The 27,253-nt window shown below is 45.2% G+C and overlaps 1 protein-coding gene across 7 annotated transcripts in view; it reads left to right on the top strand.

Annotated features, from left to right (window-relative positions):
* The window catches only part of MBNL3 (muscleblind like splicing regulator 3), a 123,268-nt gene that overhangs the window by 43,550 nt on the left and 52,465 nt on the right, over nucleotides 1-27,253 (top strand). For 6 of the 7 annotated variants that reach the window (XR_013835037.1, XR_013835038.1, XM_079962872.1 and 3 more), the window contains exon 2: nucleotides 2,182-3,428. The exons of the other annotated variant lie outside the window; for it this stretch is intronic. Coding sequence is in view for 4 of the 6 variants with exons in the window: in XM_079962872.1 (XP_079818998.1) it covers nucleotides 3,255-3,428 (174 nt within the window). In the remaining 2 variants the exon portion in view is untranslated. The remainder of the gene's footprint in view (nucleotides 1-2,181; nucleotides 3,429-27,253) is intronic. 7 annotated transcript variants of the gene reach the window in all.

The raw sequence follows: 27,253 nt of genomic DNA, 5'->3' as shown, positions 1-27,253 counted from the left end.
CATATGTGCATGGCATTTTTAACATTTTGGTTATCTTGTGCATTAATCTGCCACTTTTGTGCTTTTGAGGTTTGCACGTTTGCTTTTATATTTTGGTGGGTGCTTAACTTTTGTAAATGAGCTATTTTTATTTTTTAAAAGTGTACCAATTGTTATAGAAGTGTACTGAAATAAATCCAAAGATTGCAAACTGATATGCAATTGTTCCTGGGGAGCAACAGTGGAGAGAGCATTTGCCATTGTGCCTCTACGGAAGGCCCCTGATGGGCAAGGTTTTGCAGTGGCTGGACCTTTCGATCTGATCAAGCCACCTGCTTCTGATTATCTTAGTTCATCAGCTGTTGATGGCAGTAATACCTCCCTACCTGCAAACGTTCGGCGATTCTGTGTTCTTTTTGCACTCCTAACATCCAGCAAGCATTTGTTGAAATATGGCACTGTTGCCTCAAAAACAGTCAAACCTTGGTTGTTGAATGTAATCTATTCTTGAAGCCTGCTCAGCTTTTGAAATGTTCGACAACGGAGGCGCAGCTTCCAATTGGCTGCAGGAGCTTCCTGCACTCAAGTGGAAGCCATGTCGGACGTTCAGCTTCCGAAAAATGTTCAAAAACTGGAACAATTTACTTCCGGGTTTTCAGCGTTTGGGAGCCAAAACGTTCCAAAATGGAGGCGTTCGGGAAGCAAGGTTTGACTGTAATACAGTGGTACCTTGGGTTAAGAACTTAGTTCGTTCTGGAGGTCCGTTCTTAACCTGAAATCGTTCTTAACCTGAGGCACGCTTTCGCTAATGGGGCCTCCCGCTGCTGCCGTGCCGCCACTGCACAATTTCCGTTCTCATCCTGGGGCAAAGTTCTCAACCCAAGGTACTACTTCCGGATTAGCAGAGTTTGTAACCCGAAGCATTTGTAACCCGAGGTACCACTGTAATAATGTTGGAACTTGAGCATACACAGACTTTTTGTGCAGACATGGAGTTAATATTCTAAATAGTAAATCCTCCTGTGTTTCAATGGAAGTCTTAAGTTTCACTCTGGGCTTTACTTCTCGTTTTGGCGGGAGGGGAGAAAAGAAAAACTGCCTGGCGAACGAATGAGCTTCTTCCTTCTGAACGAAACCTCAGTCACTGAATCTTCAGCTAGCATGCAGAGGGTTAACCCTAATCCATGACGGACCTGTAGCAGTTAATGGGGTGAGACAGAGCATTGAGCCTCTGTCGGCAGACAGTTCTTTGCACCCGGCTATCTCGCCTCCCAGAGGCAAATGTTTGCTATGAGGAGTTGGGGGGGTGGGGGGTGTATGAAATTTTCCACCCACCAGATGCGTGTGTGCAAAGCACACTTCCTTCCACAATGATTTATGGTGCCACAAAAAGAGCAGAAGGGTAGTTTATTTTTCCTTTGTCTGTGGACGCCCTCAGAGTCAAGGTTTCCCCACCCAGTTTTCTGCCCAACTGTGTTCTGAGAGTGGCACCCTGCCATGACCAGCCACTCTGGGTTGGAGAAGGGGGCAGCAGTAGCAGCGAGGAATTGGTGGAGGGGGTGGCAAGGGGGCAAGGGCTCTTTCCAGAATGCTCGCTCTGCCACAGAGAGCTTCCAGCTGTGCCAGGGGTGGATTGTTGCACACAACAGCGGCACCGCCTCACCACATCTCTCGGTCTGAGTGGCCTGTGCAGAAGCAGAGCCTGCCCACTCAGCGGCTGGCTCTTGCAAGGAACCCGGAGGCACAAAACAGACGCACCAGAGGGCCGTCTGCCGCAACGCCAGGTGGAGGCATTTTTCCCGTGTAGCGGGCACGGGGGGGGGGGGAGGAGAGAGAGACTGTGCAAGAGGCAGAAAACGAGGGAGAATGTCTGCCAGAATTAAATCAATATGAAACAACCTTTTTTATTGGATGCCAGGCCAGGCTTTCTGCTGCAACGGTCAATGTAATTGGTTGCTTCCTCTGTGCCATGCACAGTTCCGTGTGGAGAAATGTCCTTTCCTTTCTGACTCTCTTCTCTTATTTTTATTTTTTTAATACAAACACTTACCGCGGCTGCCTTCAAAATGCCGCACTGTCAGTACATAGAGGTTTTTCCTGTTGAAAATGAGTTTCCACTTGCTTTCCGGAGAGAGGCCTGGAAGCTTTAGGGTGGGGAGCTGCCTTGGGCTTCAGCTGACACTTTTCTCTTCTCTTTCGCAGGTAGCTGAAAAGTGCCTTCCTTGAATCCTGTGCCGCCGCCGCCGCCCCCGCCACCGCTTGGATTTGCGTCCAGGGCTTTGCCTCGCTCGCTTTTTTGGGAAAAAATTATATATATACATATATCTATACGTGTGTGTGTATATAGATCTATATATATATCTATTGATATATATAGATATCCCTCTCCTCTTTTTTATTTTTGCTTTTCCTTTCTCCAAAGTTTGGCGTTGCTTGCAGTTCATATCCTGATAGCAACTCATCCATCTTTATAATTCCCCCCCCCCAAAAAAAAAATTCTTCCTAACTATTTTACAACTCAGATTTGCTCTGCCATTCCCCTGTCTCCTGACTATGTAGCAGACTTAACGGTCTCCCTTTACTAAAATATTCCAAACGAAAGGAAAAAATGGAAACCTTTTTTTAAAAAAACCAACTTCTGTTGGTTCCTGCTTGCAGCTCCCCTTTTTCCCCTGTCAAGAAACGAAACCAACCAACTCTGCTCCACCTGCAGCATCGCCAGCAATGACTTTTCCGTTTTCCTTTTTTCAGCGTGAGAATAATTGAAACCAGTAACTGGAGAGCACAGAATAATCCTTTGGAGGGGAAAATAAAAAGTCTGCCAGTTATTTTGAAAGAATAATTTTGGCAGTGGCACAAAAAAAGAATTATATATATCTATATATAGGTATATATATATATAAAACATTTCTATTTTGACTTCAAGAATTGCACTTTTAGGAGCTGGCCTCTAATTTGACTTTTCAGTTAATTCTGATGAGATTTCTATTTTATGATTGGCTTTATGTTTAATCCTTCTTTTCACCAAACACAATTTGAGTTCAATGGAAACCTAAGTGCTGACAAATAGAAAAGTTTACCAAAGCAACAAGTTAGTTATTTCTTCACTTTTTTTAAACTTGAATTCCCTTTTTTATCCCCCCCCCCCCACTTCTTCTTCTTTGAAAGATCAGCAGTACTATTTCTCCTGAAGGAGGGGTGTGGTTCCTTGTGTTTTCCTTTTTCTCTCCCCCCCCCCTCCTTTTTTTGGGGTGGTTTATTTTATTTTTAAAAAAATGGCTGTGAACGTTTCTTTGGTTCGTGATACAAAATGGCTGACGTTAGAAGTATGTCGAGAATTTCAGAGAGGTACTTGTTCTCGCTCTGACACAGAGTGCAAGTTTGCCCACCCTTCAAGGAGTTGCCATGTGGAAAATGGACGAGTTATCGCCTGCTTTGACTCCCTAAAGGTAAGGAGTCCAGTAACGCCTCTCTTGCTAGGTCTTGCTGTTTTGGTGCACCCTTGGCCAGCCATTGGTTGGAATAGCAGACGTGAGAGATGGTTCACTGGTGAACAGTTCCAGCCCACAATCCCTTCGGGCAGCTGGGCGGCAGAATCGGGAAAGGCATCTAGCTCAGCGGTGGAGCACATGCTATTCATTCAGAAGGTCCCAGGTTTCATCCCCAGGATCTTCAGCTGAGACTGAGAGAGACCCCTGCCAGAAACTCTGAAGAGCCATTGCTTCCAGTCCAGGTAGACCAGGGCAAGGCAGGAGAGGGTGGCAAGTGCAGCAGGAAGAGTCAAGGGCAGTCAGTTTCATATTTGGGGTGTGATTCATGTTCTTATGTACTAGCATTGTTTTATACTTTCCCATGATTGTATCATAAAGTAGTTGTGTTCTAGGTTAAAAATCAAGCACTGCTAGGAGTTGTTTGTTTTTGTTTTCCAATGTACAGTGGTACCTCGGGTTACATACACTTCAGGTTACAAACTCCGCTAACCCAGAAAAAGTGCTTCAGGTTAAGAACTTTGCTTCAGGATGAGAACAGAAATCGTGCTCCGGCGTCACAACAGCAGCAGGAGGCCCCATTAGCTAAAGTGGTGCTTCAGGTTAAGAACAGCTTCAGGTTAAGAACAGACCTCTGGAACAAATTAAGTACTTAACCTGAGGTACTGGTACCTCGGGTTAAGTAATTTCTGTTCTCATCCTAAAGCAAAGTTCTTAACCTGAGGTACTATTTCTGGGTTAGAAGGGTCTGTAACTTGAAGCGTCTGTAACCCGAGGCACCACTGTATTTCTTATCACTAAAAAATTCATGAACAAATGTTTCATTCTGAAAGTGGGGCCAGAGGAAAAGGTTTTGAGAACCACTGGTTCTCAAGCAGTGCTGCACTAGATGGTCTGCCTCCACATAATGCTCCATGCTCCTCTATCTGATGCCTTGGAGCACTACTGCCAGTCACGAGTAGAGAGTTCTGGGGGTAGGTGCTCCAACAGGCCCAAGTCACCATAGTAGGTTCGTACATAGGGAAGCAATGTGTGCCCAAAACTCTGCGTTGCAGGGGGTTGGACTGGATGACCCTTGGGGTCCCTTCCAACTCTGCAGTTCTAGAATTCTATGTAGGCAGCTTTGCAAATATTTACAACAATGCTGGAAGGAAGGAACATCATTACTTGTCAGGGAACTGACATCGGAGCGGGAGGAGGAGGCAAGGCTCCAAAGTGATGCAGGAGAGGGGACCAGCAGAGGGGAAGGAATTCAGCGTAACACCGGTAGAGAAGGGAGGGAGATGGAGGATTCGGAGAGAGGTCTCCAAGACCCTTCACCCGAGACCAGTGGGGAGAGCGCAGACACGCCTCTACCTTCCCCTTACTTGGGCAGACGAGTTCCGCACAGGGAGAGTAGGAGGAGACTTGCGTCAAACAGCTCTTATGCTGGAAGAGGTTCAAGAAATGCCCACTGACGGATTCTGCAAGTGACTGACCGGCCACGGAGTGTGAGCTGTCAGCCAAAGCATGGTTGGCCGGGCATTCTAACCAAAACTGAAGGCAACTTACGCACAAGTAACCCCTTACAACCATTACATTACTGATGTACAGTGGTACCTCGATTTATGAACTTAATCTGTTCCGGGAGTCTGTTCTTAAACCAAAGCATTCTTATACCAATGTGTGCTTTCTCTACTGAGGCCTCCCACCGCCAGTTCCCTGCCACCGTTCGGCTTCCGTGGCAGTTCACTAACTGGAACACCTACTTCTGGTTTTGCAGAGTTGGTTCACCGAACAGTTCATTAACAGGGCTGTTCATAGGCCGAGTTACCACTGTACATCATTAGAGATGGGAGGGACTGAGAGTGAGAGGGATTGTGACTTCTATTCGTGGCAGGGTTGAGTTTCAGACTGGGGACTCTGGCCTGCAGTTCAGCTTCAGCCCCTGAACTGCATTTCACCAGCCCCCAAACCTAGTTTTGTTGAGAAGTGGGTACTCCTCAGTATCTTGCTTCCACCCAGATACACATTCTAGAAAAAACAACAACCCAAGGCTGTTGCCTGAGAAACATACTATAGCAACGGTGGCGATGGGAAAGGAGGATGACAGATGAATTAGATTTGGCAACACGTGCCGTTTGCTTCTGGGCTTCCTGGGCTGTGGCCTCCTCGTACGAAATCAAACAATGGAAGAGCAGGTCACGTGACCGTATTTCCGCGCCTGCCACCCGCCTTTCTGAATGGAAAGTTTTCTCTTTCCACCCAAATACTGTGGGAGGGCGACAGCGTTAAAAAACCTGCTGTGTTTGAATAACCCACTTGCATTTTAGGAGGCAGCAGGAGTTTATTGTTGAAGGGAGAGCGAGTGCGTTCTTAAAAACACGGATATATACAGTTGCTTCTGTTGCTTTTGTTTCTCATCTGCACTGACCCTCTTTTCATTATGCTGTATTTTTTTTAGATATATATTCGTAGAATGGTAGAATGGTATAGTCTGAAGGATACTGCACGCTTAGGTTTTAATTGTCGGACATCCTTAGTGGTGCTTTGTGTTGGCCTGGCGACTCAAAACAAACAAACAAATCTGAGTCCCGCCAAGGCATCAGAAGTGCCAGAAAATGAATTATTATGGGTTGTATCTCTGGGTGAGTGAACCTCCCAGTTTCTCATTTTTCCGATTTTAAGATCAGTTCTCCACATTGCCTCATCAGTTTACAATTTTAACAAATAAAAAAGAAAAGGTTCTCAGGAAAATGGATGAGGCGATTATATTTTCTCAAATATAATGCATCTTTGTATGTCATTAACAATATGCATTTTTACGCACACTTTTTGCTGGTACGTGGATTTTTGTTACATTGCAAAATTTAGAAAAATGTGAATGTTGAAGGATGGCTTGCGTTTTGGTTTGTGCCTTGTTTCATAAAGTGTGAATTAGGCAAACTGAATTCCACTCCCCCCTTGCATCCAGTGGAGGCTTTGCGTTCATGGAAACACTTCAACTTGCGCAAAGCAAGGGACCTGACTGGCAGATAGAGTCATCTCATAAAGTTATCCTGACAGAGAGGTCTCATCTACACTATTTCCTTTATCTTGCCACTGGCCATGGCTTCTTCCAAAGGATCTGAGAGCTGTTAGGAGACCTCACAGAGCTGCAATTCCCAGAGTTTCCTGGGAAGAGAGACTGATTGTTAAGTCACTCTGGAAATGTAGCTCTGTGAAAGAGAATAAGCAGGTCTCCTAACAGCCCCAGCAAACGACACTTCCCTGGGCTCTTAGTGGGATGCCATGTTTAAAGTGATGTAGTGCTAGCAGAAGGACATCTCGGCCTGGATAGTTCAGTTGGCTAGAGCGTGGTTTTGAGAACGCCAGGGTTGCAGGTTCAATCCCCATAAGGGACAGCTGCATATTTGGGTTGGACTAGATGATTCCAACTCAGTGATTCCATGAATCTGGGAAGGGATGCAGAACCACCACTAGATACCACCCACTGATGTTGCTCTTCTAGAGATGCTCAGCTTGCAGAAAGATGGCTCCACTCTTATCTGCCTCGTTTATCTCACTAGGTCCACGTTCTATGCTAGGTGAAGTGGGTACATTAAAGAAGGGGCTTCTCTGTTGCGGAAAGGTCCCAGACTTTGGGACTCCCTGTCAATAGAGGTGCCCTGCAGAGGTTGCTGGTTTGTACCACCTGTTGTCCCTGACCATTCACCATGCTGGCCACTGCTGGGAGCTGAAGTCCAACAATATATGCAGTGCTAGCTGATATTTAACCATTTCGCTAACCAAAATGTCAGGGAGAACATGCCTGAAAGCAGTGAGGGGAGAGGAAATAGGAGGCCTCACCAAGTCTTATCCTCCTCTCTGGGCTGAGGATTGAGTCCAATAGGAGAGGCAAGTGAGTAGCAACACCAACAAGGAGGTGGGCTTGTGTGTAGAAGGGGAACCTGCTGAGGACACGATGTTCAGGTTCTTTCCCTCGTTGCTACCGCCCCTGCCCCCCAAACTTCATGGCCCCTAGCTTCATTTGTTGCTGCAGGCCTCTGGGGGCAACCGTTTACTCCAGCTTCCAGTCTGGGCCAGCTGGTGTCAGAAGTTTATGAACGAGTCCCAGGTCTGGGGCACAAGGCAAACTCTCCAAAGCTACATACATTTAAAGTATTATGACACCACTTTAAACAGTCATGACTCCCCCCCCCCAAAGAATCCTGGGAGCTGTAGTTTGTTGTAGGTGCTGAGAGTTGTTAGGAAGCCCCATTCCCTTCACAAAGCCACAGATCCCAGAGTTCCCTAGGGAGAGGGATTGATTGCTGGACCACTCTGAAAATGGTACCTCTCAGAGTGCCATGAGGGTTCCTGAACAACTTTTAGCACCCTTAACAAACTACAACTCCCAGAATTCTTTGGGGGAAGTCATGATTCTTTAAAGCAGTGTTTCCCAACCTTGTGCCTCCAGCTGTTTTTGAACTACAACTCCCATCATCCCTGACTAGCAAGACCAGTGGCAAGGGATGATGGGAATTGTAGTCCAAAAACAGCTGGAGGCACAAGGTTGGGAAACACTGCTTTAAAGTGATATCACTGAGCTTTAACTGAATTGTGTTTTAGTATTATTATTAATGCCTCTCTTTTTCGCATGGGTCTCCAAGCAGCTATGAAACTGGACAATTAGTTCTGCTAACTCAGCACTGTCTGCTGTGATGGCAGCATCTCTCCAGAGCTCAGGCAGAAAGGGTTTCTGCACACCATCTTTGACTGGAGAGGCCATTGGGGAGGGACCCTGGGGCCTCATGCATTCAGAGCAGGCACCCTGCCCCAGAGCTGTGGGTCTCGCTTCTCACCCCACAGTTGCTTCAGTTCCATTTTACTAGTACAGTTGTACCTCAGGTTACAGACGCTTCAGGTTACAGACTCTGCTAACCTGGAAGTAGTACCTCAGGTTAAGAACTTTGCTTCAGAATGAGAACAGAAATTGTGCGGCGGCAGCACAGGAGCAGTGGAAGGCCCCATTAGCTAAAGTGGTGCTTCAGGTTAAGAACAGTTTCAGGTTAAGAATGGACCTCCGGAACAAATTAAGTTCTTAACCCGAGGTACCACTGTACTAGGAACATAGGAAGTTGTCCTGTGTAAAAACACTGGCCCATCTCAATAAGAGTGTCTGCACTGACTGGCACCAGCTGTCCAGTGTTTCAGGTGTTGGACATTCTCAGCATTCCCTGGAGAGGCCGTTGGAGATGGTCCCTGGGGCCTTCTGCATGCCAAGCAGGTGTGAGCTCTGGGCCCTTCACCATCAGGAAATTCATCACTCTGGTGCAGATTAGAACCTTCTTTCCTTTTGAAAAGAAAGAAGATTTCTAAATGAAATCTAGAATCAGAAAACTGAAAGAAGCTTCAGTTTTCTGATTCTAGATTTCATTTACTTATTTATTTATTGTATTTGCTTCCCACCATTTCTCCAAGGTGGCTTCCGACATGGCCTTCCCCTCCTTGTTTAATTGTCACCACAACCCTGTGAGGCATATTAAGCTGAGAGGCAGGGACTGGCCCAAGATCACCCTGTTTAACTTCATGGCCAAGTAGATTTGAACCCTAGTCCAGCACTCTAACCACTTAGATCACACTGCAGCATTCCTTAGTTTTACCCCCTGTTGGCTGGGGCAGATGGGAGCTGCAGTTGGAGGGCCCAAGTTTGGCAAAGGCTGTTTTAGTTGCTCTTGCTACCAGGCCCTTTGTGATTTTGGTCAGGGATGTAGTATTCTTCCTCATTGCCTTAAACATTTGTGTAAAAAAGGGGATACTGAGGAAGGCGTGCTGTGCAGCTGAAACACAGCTGGGAAAGGCTGAGCCTTTTTACCGTCTGTCATTCCAGCCTGGCTGGTTTCTCCAGAACTTGGCATGTGGCTTCAGAAGGGGAACCTTCAAACTTATTGCAGGAAACTTGCAGGAAAACCCGCTCATTCCTGCCAACTGGAAATGCAAGGAGAGACTCTGTTTGAATGGAGATTGTGGATTTGCCCACCAACCCACTCCCCATCACTGAGAGTCCATGGCTAATCTTTGGTTGATATGTTGACAGCACAGAACAAACATGTAGAAAGCATATGCAGTATATTTGGAACTTGTTTAAAGAATGGATTAAATAGCAGCAAAGCTTCTGACAAAAGTCCCCCATGATATACTTGCAGAGAAGCTGGTAAAATGTGGGTGGAATGAGGCAACTGTTAGGTGGATTTGTAGCTGGTTGGCAGACCGAACCCAAAGAGGACTCATTCCTCATCTTTCTGGAAAAAAGTGACAAGTGGGGTGTCGGAGGGTTCTGTCCTGGGCCCATTGTTGTTCAACATCTTTATAAATGACTTGGATGAAGGAATTGAGGGGATGCTCATCCAATCTGCGGATGACACCGAACTGGGAGGTATAGCTAATGCCACAGAAGATGGAATTGGGATTAACAAATTGGAGAACTAGGCCCAAACAAACTAAATGAATTTCAATAGGGACAAATGTCAGGTTCTACACTTAGGCAAGAACAATAAAATAGATGCAAAAATGTAGGATGAGGGACACCTGGCTTAGGGAAGTTTTTAATGTCTGATGATTTATCGTGTTTTTAATATTCTGTTGCGAGCCACACAGAGTGGGCTTGGAAAACCCAGCCAGCTGGGCTGGGTATGTATGTATGTATGTATGTATGTAGGTACGTATGTATGTATGTATGTATGTATGTATGTATGTATTTCTACCAGCAGTACATGTGGAAAGGATCTAAGGGTGTTAGTAGACCACAAGCTTCACCGAAGTCAACAGTGTGATACAGCAGCAAAAAAAGTTAATGGTATTCTAGGCTGCATCAACAGAAATATAGTGTCCAGGTCAAGGGAAGTAATAGTCCTGCTCTCTTCTGCCTTGGTCAGACCACACTTGGGATACTGTGTCCACTTCTGGGCAGACACAATTTAAGAAGGATGTTGACAAGCTGGAAAGGGTGCAGAGGAGGGCGACCAAGATTATCCAGGGTCTGGAAACTGAGCCTTATGAAGAATGGTTGAAGAAGCTGGGTTTAGCCCAGACAAGAGAAGACAGAGGTGTTCTGAGAACAGTTCAAATATCATAGTTTTTGCTCCATAAGACGCTTGTATTTTTCACTCCATAAGATGCACTTTTTTCCTCCTAAAAAGTAAGGGGATATGTCTGTGCGTCTTATGAAGCAAATGCTAAGCAGAGGAGGGACGGATGGGAGCTCCTCCACGGCTTGCTTTAAAGCAGCAAAGCGGGACAGGAGCCGCTTACACGGGTGTAAAGCAAGCACAGTGGGGCCCGTGTAATCCCTCCGCCCCCGCACTCGGCCTCCCCCTTGAGATGGGCTTGTGCACGCCACCCCCTTGGGACGACGCTCGCATGGGCGATGTTCCACGGCCCCACAGGTGACGTGCCGCCACACAAGACCCTCCCTCCACCACTGGTCTTGCCGGGACAGTAGTGCCTTCCTTTGCAGAAGTGTGAAATTTGAAGGGCAGCTGTGGTTTGGTCCTTGCGTTGTGTACAAAGGTGTGAATTAGGTAGGTTTGACTTTAAATGGGAATTGAATCAGATTTCTTCCTCATTCCTCCCTCATATGAAACCCCCACAGCTCTCTGCAATGAACAAAAAGGAAGAAAATGGGAAGCCATGACACATACTTAATTATATTAATTAGTCAGGATGAATTATAATATAATGGCATAATTTAGATCTTGCACACCAGTATTCAAAGCGGCTTACAACAAAATCTCTATAAAGTTGCAGCGCAAAATTTTTATAAAAAGAGAAAAGCAATCCTGTTTCAAGCAAGAGTTCTAAACCAATTTGCATTTTAAGTCTGAGCTAAAATTGAGTCAGTAGCAGAATGAAACAATCAGATGTTAGAAGGTAAATGTCAAGAGTTAAGAACATAGGGAGAAAGCCTGGTGGAATAGGGTCAACCAGCTTTCTCTGGGAAGCCTGCAATCTGGCCCTAGGTGCAACAGCACCCACCCACCCACCCACCCACACCGGTGATTCCCAGGTATTTAGAAGGATACTTCCTCTGGCAGTGAAGGCAGAACGTCGGCATGGTGGCCAACCGGATGCCTCTGTGGGAAGTTCTAAAGCAGGGCACTCTGTCCACCTGCAATCCCCAGTGACTGGCATTCAGACTGGCATTTCTGCCACTGGCTGTGGAGGAGGAGCAGAGCCATTGTGGCTAGAACTCTTTGCACAACCTTCTCCTTCATGAATTTGTCCAATCCTCTTTTAAAGCCACCCAACTTGGTGGCCATGCCTGCCTCCTGTGGCAGGGAGTTCCACAGTTTAACTCTGCACTGCACAAAGGACTTCTTTCTGTCTGCCCTGACTCTTCCAACATTCAGCTTCATTGGACATCCCTTTATAGCCACAGTTCACAGCTTCTCATTATTCATAAAGCACCTTATATGTAGCTAGCTCTGTATGAATGGTAATTAAAATGAATTGTAATGATTCGACTCAACAAGCTGAGAAGACTCAGTCCTACACACTAATCAGATTCTCCAGTGGCAATTTTTATCTAGCCAAAATGGCATCCCCTGCAAAGAAGAGGTTTGGGGGAGCCCCAAGGTTGCAGAAGTTGAAAAAAATATTTTTTGGGGGGGAACCCACCACCATCACTCAAAAAACAACAACATACAGGCTGATGAGGACTGAGCATGCTGGGTGGACACTGAATGCTGAGTATATGTTTGGGGTGGGGTGAGGGGAGTAGGAATGGAATGGAGTATCCGCCAGGATGGTATGGCTGGTCCGCTCCCTAAACAGGAGCATCCCACTGCAAAATTTTGTTGCAGGTCCTGCGTATTCAGTTCAATTAGTTGTATGACACTGCTTTTCCCTTAGGGCAGCATCATGATAAAATAAAAAAGCAGCCCCCTACACATATGAAACACCCAAAGAATGTATCAGTGAAATGGAACATGTATTAAAAACAATGCAATAATAACCCAAGGAAAAGCATGAATCTAAAATATAATGTGAAATTGTTAGCAAGCTGCCTGGGGGCAGATGGGAGTTGTAGTTTGGCACATGGACAGCTGTTCCCCACCCCCAACAGGTTCCCCACCCCTGCTCTAAAAGAAATCTCAGGCAGAGAAGGAGCCTAGCCTATGTCTAGAGGGCATTCCAGAACTGCAGTGCCACCACCAGTAAAACTTTGCCTCTTGTGCTGATTCTCCTGAATGTGCAAGAGCTTTCCAAACTGTGTGTCGTGACACACTAGTGTGTTGGTTGCGATGTGTGGGTGTGTCGTGCGAATGCTCCCCATACTCCTCCCAGGGCTGGAAAGGGGTTAGTTTAACCTCCGGTTTGCTAGTAAAACTGAATAATTGTGTCACGAAATGATGCATATCTAAAAAGTATGTCGCCAACATGGAAAGTTTGGAAAACTCTGACATAGGGACTGAGGCTTCCCTAGGTAGACTTGACACTCAGGCAGGTCTGTATTTGGGGCCAGTAGGGGGGACTCCATGCCTTGTTGAAATGCGTAGTAGATTTTGCCTCTTGTCAGAAACACTTTTACTGCTGCTTTGTTTGTGTTCTTGATTCTTTCGTGCTTGGTTCTGAAAGCACAGGAACTGAAAGCTAATTTCCAAATCCTTGAACAATATTAACCCATGCTGTTGTTATTTATATAGAAAGGGTTTTATCTGTGTGTATATGTATGTGGTCCCCCCCCCCTTTGTTCTGCAGTGTCCTTGAATGCTTTGAGCTCTGGCCAGCAGCATGAGCACAAATATTTTGGATAAGCAACGGGATGAGCTCCCATTACTCGGTCCCAGCTTCTGCCAACCTAGCAGTTTGAAAGCACACCAGTGCAAGTAGATAAATAGGTACCGCTCTGGTGGGAAGGTAAACGGCGTTTCTGTGCGTTGCTCTGGTTCACCAGAAGCGGCTTAGTCATGCTGGCCACATGACCTGGAAGCTGTACGCCAGATCCCTCGGCCAATAAAGCAAGATGAGCGCCGCAACCCCAGAGTTGACCACGACTGGACCTAACGGTCAGGGGTCCCTTTACCTTTACCTATTAATATGTTTACATTGTTTACATTGCTTTTTATGACATTTGCTCAGTAGCTAAATATTTTGTGCAACAATTTACAGTAGCTTGAGTCCTGTACTGGTATGCTTCCAGCAAAGCTGCTGAACTAGTTTTTGATCGCTGGACATGTTGATTTTCTCCTGCAGATTTCTGACTTTGGAACTGAGTAACTTGACTTGCAAAGCAGAGGCTGATGCAGTCTGCCTCCCAAAGGGCTTTGTGGTCCTTCCTTTTTCCTCCGATAAATTTGGAGTCTGTTTGCATTCTGACCGGCAATCCTTCGAGGGTGGGGGGAACCCTATGAATGGGAGAGGTGCAAGGCACCTTGTGGCCAGGTACAAAGCACAAACTTTCTTCCCACTGACAAAGACAACTGGTTACACTTTCTTGGCTTACTCAGAACTGCAATTGGCAAAGGGGAAAAGTGGTGGCAATGATGGCATCACAGCCTGTCATTTCGTGTTACATCCTGGCAGAGCTGTGTAATTAAGGTAACTGAACTGACAGTAATCCTTAAAACCTCACATGGAAAATCAGAAGAAAATACCAGTCATTTGCACAGGAGCAACCTGTGGCATCCAGTTTCCAAAGAATGCAGACTTGCAAGCTTAGCCTTTCGAAAATATTTTGGTGAGCAAGGTGCACTTTAAAAAAAAGGACGGAGCTGCATCTATCTAGACAAGCATGTAGTTATTTAAAATACACCTGTGAACTTACAATTCTCCCCACCCTTCATCCCCAAATGGTATTCAAGCTGGCCTACAAATATCTTTAAATGGAAGATCCATCAAAGACCAGTAAAGAAAGACAGAGCAAGAGAATTTTTATACTTTTTTTTAAAAATCGCCCAGAGCTCTGATTTGCAGCCCTTGAAAATAGTTTGGAAATATAATTTGGTTTAAGAACACAGCAGTTAGACCTAGGTCCATGGAACATAATCACACTAGGCTAAAAAGAAAAGCAAGCAGTTTTTAATTACCATTGAGAACAATACATTTAAAGTGATGTAGAAAAAAGAAAAGGGAAAATAGGAAAGCATAACATGGGTTAAGCTGCTTTGGCCATATGAATTGTTAATGAGAATATACCGGACTGCCAGTGATGATGAATAAGTCTCCAGAGAAGCCGGCCAAATATTCTTGATTTATTTTTCACCCTAACGCCATCACTTGTCAGCTCAGATGAGCAACCAGAGTGCAAATTGTTAATCCATTGTTGTTAATCCATTGTTGTATGAGAGGCAAGGACTCTTCCTTCCAGAGCTGAAGTAACATGTGTTTGGCTGACCTTTGGTGCACATGTGACCCCATTGTTCCATTGCCTGGTGAATTTCAAATAATTTGGGGGAGGGGAGGGTGTAGTTCTTCAAAGCAGATACTCTTCAAAACGAAGTGAAGTTTCTAGGACTAAATTAATAATTTCCAGGTCCTTGTGTTAATTTACAAATCCAGAACATCTTAGGTCAAGGGTGTTGCAGAGATTGCCCAAACTCTTATATCCCAGCTCCATCACAGAGATCTTTTGCAGGAGCATCGCTGATTGTCCTCCAAGTTGGTGAGCCTCACTTGCTAATGACACAGAATGCAGCCCATTAGGGTCCTCTGCCCACTCCTGGGGAAAATTCTGCCGCTAGAGGTTAGGCAAGCACTTTCTCCTTCAACCTTTAAAAGCCTGCTGAAAGCTTTCCTATGCGGCGAGGCTCATTTGGGCAATTAAGAACATGTCTTTCCATAATGGTTTATTTATGCTCTTTTATTACATATAGTTATTGTTGTAAGCTGCTTTTATTTTTTATGATTGTTATTGTTTAGTCGTTTAGTCGTGTCCTACTCTTCGTGACCCCATGGACCAGAGCACACCAGGCACTCCTGTCTTCCACTGCCTCCCACAGTTTGGTCAAACTCATGCTGGTAGCTTCGAGAACACTGTCCCACCATCTCGCCCTCTGTCATCCCCTTCTCCTTGCGCCCTCCATCTTTCCCAACATCAGGGTCTTCTCCAGGGAGTCTTCTCTTCTCATGAGGTGGCCAAAGTATTGGAGCCTCAGTTTCAGGATCTGTCCTTCCAGTGAGCACTCAGGGCTGATTTCCTTCAGAATGAATAGGTTTGATCTTCTTGCAGTCCATGGGACTCTCAAGAGTCTCGTCCAGCACCAAAATTCAAAAGCATCCATTCTTCGGCGATCAGCCTTCTTTATGGTTCAGCTCTCACTTCCATACAACGCTACTTAGAAAACCATAGCTTTTACTATACGGACCTTTGTTGGCAAGGTGATGTCTCTACTTCTCAAGATGCTGTCTAGGTTTGTCATCGCCTTTCTCCCAAGAAGCAGGCGTCTTTTAATTTCGTGACTGCTGTCACCATCTGCAGTGATCATGGAGCCCAAGAAAGTAAAATCTCTCACTGCCTCCATTTCTTCCCCTTCTATTTGCCAAGAGGTTTTATGATACAGTGGTATATAAATATTTTTTAAAGAAATAATAAGCACCAATATTTAACCCTCAAAAGGGACGTTCATCATCACACCAGTCTCAAGAGCAACTGCATAGGCTTCTGGGCCATTTCTAGATCCTATTAAAGGTGCGGCGGAGGGTTGCTTGTTTTAATTTATTTTAATGAGTTTTCAAATTATTACAGAACTGCCAAGACAAGTCAGCAATAACAAAAATTCAGAAATACATCCAATTAAAGGCAAGGCATACAAAACCTGAGCATATTAAACACTAACACTAAAATCATGGCAACCATATTTCTGTAGACTGCACAGGAGAGATGCCTGTAAATCTGAAACTAAACTATACGAAATAAAATCCCAGCATGCAGAATATAAATAATCCGGCTCTTCCTGCACCTTAGAGACCCTAATTTATGTTTTATTTCTTCTATAGTAACTAAATTCCAGAGACTTTCCAGCGGTTCTCAACCAGTGAGTCCCCAGATGTTGTTGGACTACAACTCCCATCATCCCTGAGCTCTGGCCTTGCTAGCTAGGGGTGATGGGAGTTGTAGTTCAACAACATCTGGGGACCCACAGGTTGAGAAAGGCTGCTTTATACCATTAGGATGATGTTGTTGTTAGATTTATATACCACTCTTCATCAAAAGATCTCAGGGCGGTTCACAAGATAAAAACATGAGATAAAAGCGCAAATAAATAAAACATAAAAAAGAATACCCCCCCCAACCAAACACAGAAACACATTTAAATGGCAGTAGAATATGAATCAGCCAAAGGCCTGGGTGAAGGGGAAGGTTTTCTCTTGGTGCCTATAGATATATAAGGGAGGTGTCGGACAAATATCCCTAGGGAGCTACTGCAGAAAAGGTCTCTTCTGTTACATACCTCCCTGGCCCAGCCAGCTGTCCCCTCCTGGCTGATGTTTATCAGCCAAGAGGGGCAAGGGTCCAGAGCGCATGCAAGTGGTCACCCTGACCAATCCAGGCACCTTGTCCACATCCTCAAGCCTTGCCAACTCATCCAACACAGCAGGACTAGACAATACTCTGGACACCCCATGAGAGTTACCTGATAGTACAGATTTCTTAACGATTTCTACTGTGGTTCTATAGAGAGCTTGGCAGGTTTTTGGCGAGATGTCCTCATGGCATCCGTCCACATATTTAGTAGGGATAATTGGGGAGAAACCTGAATATGTGTTGTAATAACCCTTGATATCTCTTTACAAATTTCATTCCAGAATAACACCCCATGTGGGCATTCATGCTTGAAATGGAAAAAGCCCCTCTCTTCCCACAACAGTTTGATGAAGCACTGGAAGTAATGCGAGATAATTTGAGTAGGTGTACAATGCTGCTGGTGTAGAATTTTTAAGTAGAATTTTAAGAACTGATTTTTAAAGAACATTTTCTCACATGCAAAGATGCTGAATGTACGACTTAGAATCCAACGTGTTTTCCAGCCTCCATCCGCTGTGCAAATATTTCAATGCCCAAAAGGTCATCCTGTTCAGCTAACATGAGGCCTCTACCTCCACAACCTAGATTTAGGACAGTTTGTTCGAAACCGGCTACGGATCTAGTAGCATGCGTTTGCAAACTTCAATCTTCCAATAAATGTTTGAACTGATTGACCTGTAACTAATTAAACCCAGCACTTCAAGGCAAGTGCTGCTTTTAATCTTTAATTTCCCAACTACTAAAATCAGCCTGAGGCCTTTCTGGGGTTCACTTTGAAGGCAAGGCAGTAGGTGGCCTCTCCTTCCCTGGAGATTTTTAAGCAGAGGTTGAATGGCCACCTGTCATGGATGATCTAGCTGAGATTCCTGCCTTGCAGGGGGTTGGAATCGATGATCCCTGGGGGTCTCTTCCAACTATGATAGGCAGACATAATTGACTTTCTTAGAGTGATACCTTTTGCCTCCAGATCCTTTGAGCAGTGGTTTTAAATTCTGTGGGTTGCCTTTATTTCCAGCCTATGTTCTTTGCATATCTGCTGCAGGCTGTTAGCACTGGGGGTGGGAGAGACTGTTCTTGCGAACTAAGAAGGGGAAATTACCATAGCACTGAGCTTGCAGCTGCATGAATATTTCAGGAGTTCTCCACAGTTACACATGGCCTTGCATGGTCTGCACGTAGCATGCATGTTGTGGTCTTCTCTCTCTATTCTTGCTTCAGTAACCTTGCCTAGGACTGGGTTGGGTCTTGGGTGGAAGGGGAAACTGAAGCCCAGTCTGTTCGCTGTGATTGCCGTTGTACTGTCTGAGCACCTGAGAAACCACCAAGGCTGGAGACGACTGTTAAATTCTTTGGCAGTCTCTGCCACTCTCGCCTTGTTCAAACTGAGTGGTCTCCCACGCAGAGGGAAGGGGGCAGAACTGGGACCTGTCAGCCAGTGCATGCCAGGGCCCAGCAGGATCAGGCCTGAAAACAACCGGATGGAAGATGCATGTGTAATCCAGGTCAGGCCAGAGTCAAGGATGAAAGCTGCAGAGATAGGTGGATGCAGGTACAGGGTTATCATAGAATTGGAGAGGTGGAGGGGACTCCAAGGGTCATCTATTCCAACCCCCTGCAAGGGCAGAATCTCAGCTGAAGCTAAGTTGTTGTTCCTGAGTCAAGGTCAGGCATGTTGCCCAGTTCCAAAACATGCCAGACCAAGGCAAGGAGGAATCCTCCATTTGGCAAGTTGCCTACTCTGAGGAGCCAAACCTGAAGCAACACTTTATATCAGATTGCAGAGAGGAACCCTATGACCCTCCATCAGTGTTAGAAATTAATCAGGCAATTTTGCTACTGGCATGGGTCCAAAGTGCGACTGTATGGAGATTTCTGGGCGCCAGGTTGGCGACCACAATCTAAGAACCTCTGCCTTAGTCGATAGTTAATACCATGCCCACTGTGTTTGCTTCTCCTTCTTGCATGCTGGGACAAGTGAACAAGCGATAGTCAATAAATGTAGTCAAGATCATAGAATTGTAGCATTGGGAGGGACCCCAACCGTCATTTAGTCCAACCCCCTGGCAAATAGGCATTCTGTTGTAGGGACCTAACCTAGGTTTAACGTGCCATTTGGCACCTAGCTTATCTATCTGAGTTTCTAACACTGCCCTCCATACGTTTCTGGACTTCTTGTTTGAGGGACTACTGAAACTGTTGAACTTGGGCAAAGCAAGCTGTCCTTATTGACTTCTCAGATGTACTGCAATGTGTAATCTGATGTGCTTGCCACACCAGCCCGAGATCAGTATCAGAGGCACCAACTTGGCACTGCTCAGAAAGTGGGCAGTGATGTGCTGAGATTAATGTGCAAGCCAATCGTCATGTGAGCAATGGGCGTTGGGGGCTGTAAAAGTGTTCATGTGAGCTTTGGGTTTCAGGGCAATCTTCTGTTCCTGGTTGTGACAGATGCCTGGCTATGGCAGAAGGACAGGCTTGGCTTTTAAACTGCATGCACAGAATGTTTCATTTACGGCTCTCCAGCAGAAGATTTCAGACTACCTTGGTTTGAGGCACTCGATGTGGGGCACAGAAGTGGTTGAATGGCATTGGAAGGTGTGAAATAGGACGGCTGGCAGGGTATAGTAAGCTGTCGTGCATATATAGATATAGATATGGATACACACCTGGTCAGACTATTCCAGGGTGGATTTGATTTAAATCAAATTGATTTAAAACACAAGTCAGTAAGACTTGATTTAAATCTCTTTTCTTTTCTTTTCTTTTTCTTTTTTTTACAGAAAGACTCATTCTTGCTGGTATAATCTTAATATTTACAACCAGATGAAGGTTTCATTTTTGGAATAATAAATTTCAGAGTAGTTTTTACAGTTATATCAAAAATTACTGATTTGGTTATACTATTAGAAATACATAGACAGATAATTATGAAATTATTGTGATGTTTAATAAGTTAACTGTTTATATTTGGACAACTTTTCTGCTGTACTTTATTGGAAGGAGAAAAACAATCATTTCCTTAATAACAATTTAAACAATTTATTTAACTAAAGCAATAACATCATAGCATATGTATCCATGTTTGTTAACTGATGTGGTTAAACTTAAAAAGAAAAAAAAAAGAACTTAGACTGAGTTTTAGCACACATGAAAAATTTAAAACAAATCCTTATTATAATGTAACCTAAATAGAAAACTATCTTTAGAAAGATTTTTCCTCCAAAAGCATTTTATTTTAAAAATCCAATCTAATTTTTTTTTTAAAAAAATCTGATTTAAATAAAAAAAATCTGATTTTAAAAAATCATGGATTTTTATCCACCCTGGACTATTCATCCATCCCAATAGCTCCCATCATCTCTTCCCATTGGGCATGCTTTCCTGGCCTGATGGGAGAGGTAGTTCATCAACACCTGGAAAGCCAAAGGCTCCCCACTCCTGGTCTCCCTCTAGACGGCATACTTTGACTGGCTGCATCTGCCCAGAGTTCTCAGACAAGAGGTTTTGCTGCTCACCTGCTACCGGAGTTGCCAGGATTGGACCCTGTGTGCAAAGCATGCGGATAGGTGCGCAGGAAGCTGCCTTATACTGACTCAGACTATCAAAGCATCTAGTTTGGAAGTGTCTACTCTGACTGGCAGCAGCGCTCTGGGGTTTCAGGCAGGTAGTCTCTCTCAGCTCTACCTGGAGTTCCTCTCAGTGGGGGTTGAACCTCGGACCTTCTGCCCTCAAGCAGATGCTCTGTGACTGAGCGATGTCCCTTTCCTGCTCTACCTTTGGCCTGTGAACCCACAGCTGCAGAAGAGCGTTTGAATTTCCTCTAGGCTTTGAGCCGTGCAAATGAGCCCTGCACTGGAATGTTGCAGTGCAGTGTGGCCCTATTCAGTTTTCCAATTGGTCAGCAATGCTGTCCTTCAGCATTGCTTCCTTCCCTCCCACCCAGGTTTCCATCTCTCTCTCCAAGCCCTTCCCTAATGTCCATCGCTGCTACATAGCTGCTGAGCATGCTTTGTCCTCCCTGCACTGGCTCCAGGAGTGGTCCCCTTGGGGTTCTTTTATTAGATGTTTTCAATTCCACAAATTGAAAAGCTCTGGCAGGCTTGATATCACATCCATCTTTTGCGCACCAGTTGCCATGTTGACTGTAGAAGCTTTGGCGCTCACTCCCGAAAAGTGAAAGAGGAAATCACAAAGCCACCTTCTCTTTAGGTCAGATCCACGGTCATCTTCCCCAGCTGGTAACTGTTCCCCGCAGAAACTTAGGTATATAAGCTAGGTGCCAAATGGCTCCTTAAACCAGGGTTACAGTCACCAGAATGGAATTGCCATTTTGAGGCCAGACGGCTCGAAAGTCTTGTTTTTCAATACAACTTTTGCGTTCCTGAAATTCATTCTGATTGTGCAGATAAAATATGAGAGATAGAAATCTACCGAACTGGGTATTTGTGTGTGAAAACAATCCACTTCCAATTACCCCCAGGCATGCACCTCCAGATGGTGGAAACTTCAGGAGCCATCCTGGCACCTAGGCAACTTAACTTGGTCGCAAGTGGCCAATAGCCAGGTGTGAAATGCAACTGGTGAATTTTTAACGCGGGTTCCCCAAGACCTCAAGCGAAGGTCATTCCTCTCATCTCAGTCTTAATTCTGCCAAATAGTGAACCTGAGACCTTCTGCATGCAAAGCACCTATTTTACCCTGAGCTGCAGCCCCACCCCAAACAGTGGCCATACCTGAGTTTTCCTTCTCTCCTGGTTGTACAGAGTCCAGTGAATACTTGTTCTCGCATTGCCCAGTCTCTGGGATGATGCTTCGCCCACCAATCTGACAGTGCTTAAAAGGGCTGGATCCCCACCCTGTTCAGAGATACACGTCTCTAAAGCTTTTGAGTTCAGCAAATAAATTCAAATGCATCTTCATTTCTGTTGAGGAATATTTGAGTTTGTCACCCTGAGCCCAGCCCCATGAGATTGCAAATGTAGCTTCTGGTGGTTTACTTCTGCCTCAGAACTGCTGGTGGTTTACTTCTGCCTCAGAACTGCTGTATCTTGGCCCCCTTCCCTCTCAGTTAGCTTGTTGTTGTTTAAATAGCACCATCTGTGCGGTGGAAGATTCAGGGCAGATAAAAGAAAGTCCTTCGCACATCACATAGCTAAACTGTGGAACTCCCTCCCACAGGAGGCAGTGAGGGCCACCCACTTGGATGGCTTTCAAAGAGGATTCAGCAAATTCATGACCATCAGTGTCCAGTAGCCACAATGACTGTGCTTTGGGTAATGGACAGGCCTGGCAGGTCCCTACCTCAAAAGAGGCTTGCAATTTAAAATAGATGCATAAGAAATAGGGGCATGGGGAAAATGTGTGATCATTTCAATTTTATGGACTTTGGTTTAGTCACAGTAAGCTAGCCATACAGTAAGCTAGCCCTTGCCCACCTGGCGCCCTCCAGATGTTTTGGACTACAGCTCCCATCAGCACAAGCCAGCACAGCCATGCTAGACTGGGCAGTGTGGGTCCACAGTGTGGCATGTGCAAGTGTGTGTGTCAAGGCCGGCCTGCTGTATAAAGGCAAAATTTGCACCCATTGCTCTGCCCATTTTTTCCTGCAGCCCCAAGAAGGCAATGTGGGATGGAAAATGCTCTCCACCCTTCAGGCTGAGCTTTGACTCCGGCTCTTTTTCATCTTAGAGACGCTGCAAGTCTTCCTTTCTCTCCTTTTCCTTTTCATTCCTCCCCCTCCCCCACCTTAAAATCAGAGAGGTATAAAACATTAAACAGCTGCCTGCCTTGCTTCACTGCCCACCATGAAATCCCCTCTGAAACTGGCACACGTCCTGGTGCAAGCTGATGGGCACTTTCTGCGAAGCCCCCACCCAGTTCACAAGGGGTTAATGGCAGGCTTTAAAAATAGCAAGCAAGCCTCCCTTTCTGAGCACCAGGCACCTGCTTGCTTATAGACCCTGAGAGCTTCCCTTTGGCAAAAGTAGCCCTTGTTGGCAAGCCTGCAGTGCCTCCCTGACGATGGTTCTCCTTCACTGGCAATGCTTCTCCTTCACCATTCACTAGGCTGACCTCTTCCACACCACCAAAACAGAGGAAACGCATCACTGAAAATAAGATTGGCTTTACATAATATTTGTATATACTAATTTATGCTCATAGGCCGATTTAGAAATTATTGCTGTAGCTAGAAATGCAATCCACGGTGGGGAAGATGGTGACCACGTGACTTCTGTGCCTTCTCAGTCAGCTGTGACTTCTGTGCCTTCTCAGTCTCACTGCTGATGGAGCAGTTTCCAGTGCTATTGGCTGCTTTTCCACCTTAAGAGTTATTTATCTTGAAACCAGACTTAGGGTAGACAGCACTTCAGGCAGATCAGATGTGAGGAACAGTTGGCCCTTCAAGTGTTGGCTGAACTGCAACTCCCAACATCCCTGATGTGTCGCCCATGCTCGCTGAGGGCTTATGGGATTTGTACTTCAAGAACATCAGGGGACATCAGGTCCCCCACTTCTGAGAAAGAGGACTCCTTCAAATAGAGGACTCTCCTCTGTAGCATAGGCCACACGACCAGACATGTGTGCTAATTTATCTGGGTGAAATAGCCCATGCAGTTGTTTTGGATAGATGGCGTTGGGCGTTCATTGAAGGTGACTTAAATTGATTTATTCAGCAGGCTATTTGGTTGAAGGCTGCAGCCTTCTTTGCACAGTATCTTTCGTAGTGAAGGCCAGCAGGCTTAGGCAATTAGCCATCTGTCTGGACCACCCTTTTGTGGCCTCTCAGATGTTGCTGGACTCTCCATTCCCTTCAGCCCCAGAGATCATGGCCAGGGATGATGAGCACTTGGAGTCTAGCATAATCTAAAAGGCCATAGTTTTCCCACCTTTGCTCCACACTGACGTCAAACCCATTCTCTTGGGGGCTGATCCTGTGGGAACGTTTATATAATTTAGCAGAGTTTATGTTTGAGTTTATGCAGCGACAAGCAGGTTGCTAACTCGTTTGAGTCCTATCAATAATTATACCTTCCTGGTTGATAATCCCTTTCTGTCCCTCTTAAAGAAACTACTTTACTATCAGATTCATTCAGGTTTACAGAGTTGTTCCTGAAGGCAGGCTTAGGTTACATAACAGATAAACTATATACTAGATAGCAGTGAGTCATGAGAGGACTGCATCCGAGTAGTTACCAGTTACCACTCCTTGCAGCAGCCAACCAGCTGACAAAACTGCCTGCACACAGAGGCAGTCAGTCCTCTCAGAATGTTGGACTTGACTGACAGCTTTATATCCCACAGATCCAAGGATGGAGGTAGTCATCCATGTGCAAGGCAAAGGTATTTACCCATTTGGAGGGAATCCCAAGGTACTCAGAAGTACAGAAGGCAATTAAGTTGTTGAGCAGCGGGGGGGGGGGGGGGGACTCTATAGAACAGCCCAATGAGAAATAAACATGATTATTGGCCTCAGAGCAGGGATTGTCACAGAGCAGGGTTTCCCAAACTGCTGGGTTCATTGACTCCTTGACAAACTTACAGAGTCAACATTGACTTCCCCACCCCCACCCCAAATTCTTAGAAATGTAAATGAGCTAGTCAAAAATTATTGACATATAATCAACATTTTTAAATCATCCATCACCAGAAATCATGCAACGCAACAATAATTAGCAAACAAACAAAGAATGCTGTTGTATTGCAGAACTAGCGTATTAAATGCAGAGGTACTTCATTGGCCAGGGAGGTGAACTTTGTGCATGCTCATGGGCTTGGGATAGTAATTGCAAGAACCCATAGCCTGGCTGGTTTCAAGCCAGTGACAAATGGCTGTGGGGGCTCTTGAGATGTGCCAGTAAATGTAAGAAATTCTTAAAACAAGGCTTGGAAAATTCCATCCTGGGAAACAATGGAAATGAAATTTGATGATTTGCCAAATTAGTCAATAGTGTCTGCTAGGGAAAATGTCAAAACTATTTCTGAAATTCACCAGCAGCCTCCTAAAAAATTAGGAATGGCTGGTGAATGTCAACATTCACTGGTGAATGTCAACATTCACTGAGTTTGTGACATTGGACACAACAAACAATTCTATGTCTGTTTCACTTTCAAAATATATAAAAAATTGTCCAGTAGCACCTTAGAGACCAACTAGGTAAGTTTGTTCTTGGTATAAGCTTTTGTGTGCATCCACACTTCTTCAGATACTTGTTTCACTTTCAGTTATCTTATTTTTTTTCTTGACTTGTCTGGAGTCCCGATGAATGCATAGATTTGTACATGACTGACTAGATAAATCATTTGAATTTGAGAGCATTTTGTTTTCTTTTATGTCTGTCCTAGCAGATTGTCATTTGTCACCAAATGGTATTTCTACTCCCCCACCACCACCACTTTGATTTGGTGGGAAAATTCCCCAAACAAAATACTTTTTTGCATAGTTTTTTGGGCATTTTTTTAAAAAGAAGTGAAATGCTGTAGCAGATAGGCCATGTTACAATGTCAGATATTATTAGAAACATGATCAGTACTAATAAGGTCACTCAGAGAAAGAGGCAGATGAATGCTTCTTGAAAGGCGTCCCAGCTGAGGAATAGCATGAATTTGAGGAAGGTGGGGATGGGCCTCCAAAAACAGGGAGATTGCCGAGGAGGAGATATCTGGAAGATCCCATGGGCAGGGACAGGGGGCGGGGCAGGACAGAACTGGAATGGAAAGGAGCATCTGGTATGCCAAGAGAAGTAAATTAGCAATGCAATTGAAGGCTCCTGTGAGCCCAACCACATAGAAGGGGGTTCCCGTTGCATCTCTGAATGATTTCCTGCTCTGGTTCATCTTCCATTCAGCCTTCTCTGTAGCCGTGTCACATCAGTCACTCCAGACATAGAAATCTGGCAGAACTACCTGCCTTCAAAGGAGGCTGTTAGTTACATCCCTATGTGGGTCTCCATTCTGTTCCCAGAAACACAAGAATGCGGCACCACCGTAGACAACGTAGTTCTTAACACTTATGTTTGGAGGGTGTGTGGATGAATTCTAAAATTAAAGCTCAGCTGAATTTATTTCCAAGTCGCCATTGTGAGGCATCCCAGGGTATCCTTTGAGACAGATGAGTACTTTCTGTTGATAGGCTGTGATTGCAATGTATGCCTTTTCCACTGTGGGGTTGTTAGAGGTGGGTTCGGGGTGACTTTTAAGAGACAAGCAGAAATGTTTCTGGTTGGTTCACACACATAAACACACACACACACACACACACACGTTTTTGTCCTGTTTTGTTCACAATTTTGTTTTGGATTTTAATCCATTATGTTAAACTATTCAGACAGTTAACAGCATTTTGATGCTTTTAGGTTTAATATACGTTACACCCTGCTTTTATTTTGGGTGGGTGGGAACGAAATAAACTAGTTTTTAAAAATGTATAAAACTAATTACTGCTGGCAATTTGCCACCCTGAAATAAGCTGAATGTCCAGACAAACTTTTCTGATCATAGGTGTAAGTTACTCCCGGAGTGGCATTTTTTTATAATAAATAAAAACTACTGGAATATGCTTTGTGTAAAAACTGGCCCCTAGTCTGAACCAATTCAGTGATTTCAGTGCAGGGAACAAAACTGTCCTACGTCTCTGAGCCCCCCAGGGAATGAAGAGGCTGCAGAAGCTCCAGCAAGTGCAATCAAGGTTTAACTGAAAATCTGCTTGCATCTCTAACTTGTGACATCCGTGCTTTTTCCTATTTCTTCCAGCAGAAACAAAACCTGTCTTGCCCTGAGGGTACCCCTCAAGAAAACTGCGCCCCCTTGTTTCTACCTGCTCCACTGGCTGCTGGGCACCCGTCCCACTTTAGAAACTGAAATCCTAATTGCACCCTCCTACTCATTAACTCCAAACGGCTTCCTCTCTTTTTGTTGCCCCTCTCAACTTTTCCCTCCACCCCGCCTGCAGCTTTGGCCTCCCTTGACCTCACCTTGGGAGCTCCTGTCACAAGAGATTGGCGAGCGTCTGTCTGCATTGTCCTCCCCGCCTGGGTTGGAAGATGCTGGAGTGATTTGTGCCTGCCCTCCCACTGCCAGGTTACAGCTTTGCACATTATCCCAGGAGCCAGCTTGGCTTGCAGCGCGGCAGGGACAGCCACACAGAGATTAGGCCTGTCAAGGACCGCAGAGTAGCGGTGTAAAAGGCCGGGGTGAATTGCATGCGTCCCGACACACGCATGGATTTACCAAGATTCCCAGGGTTCAGGAAAAACGCTTCTCCTCTCTTGATGGGAATCACTCTTTAATCTCCCTCCGCCCC

The sequence above is a fragment of the Podarcis cretensis genome, assembly GCF_951804945.1.
Source record: "Podarcis cretensis genome assembly, chromosome: Z".
Lineage (NCBI taxonomy): Eukaryota > Metazoa > Chordata > Lepidosauria > Squamata > Lacertidae > Podarcis > Podarcis cretensis.
Note: the sequence above shows the minus strand (reverse complement) of the source record. Positions and strands in the feature narration are given on the sequence as shown.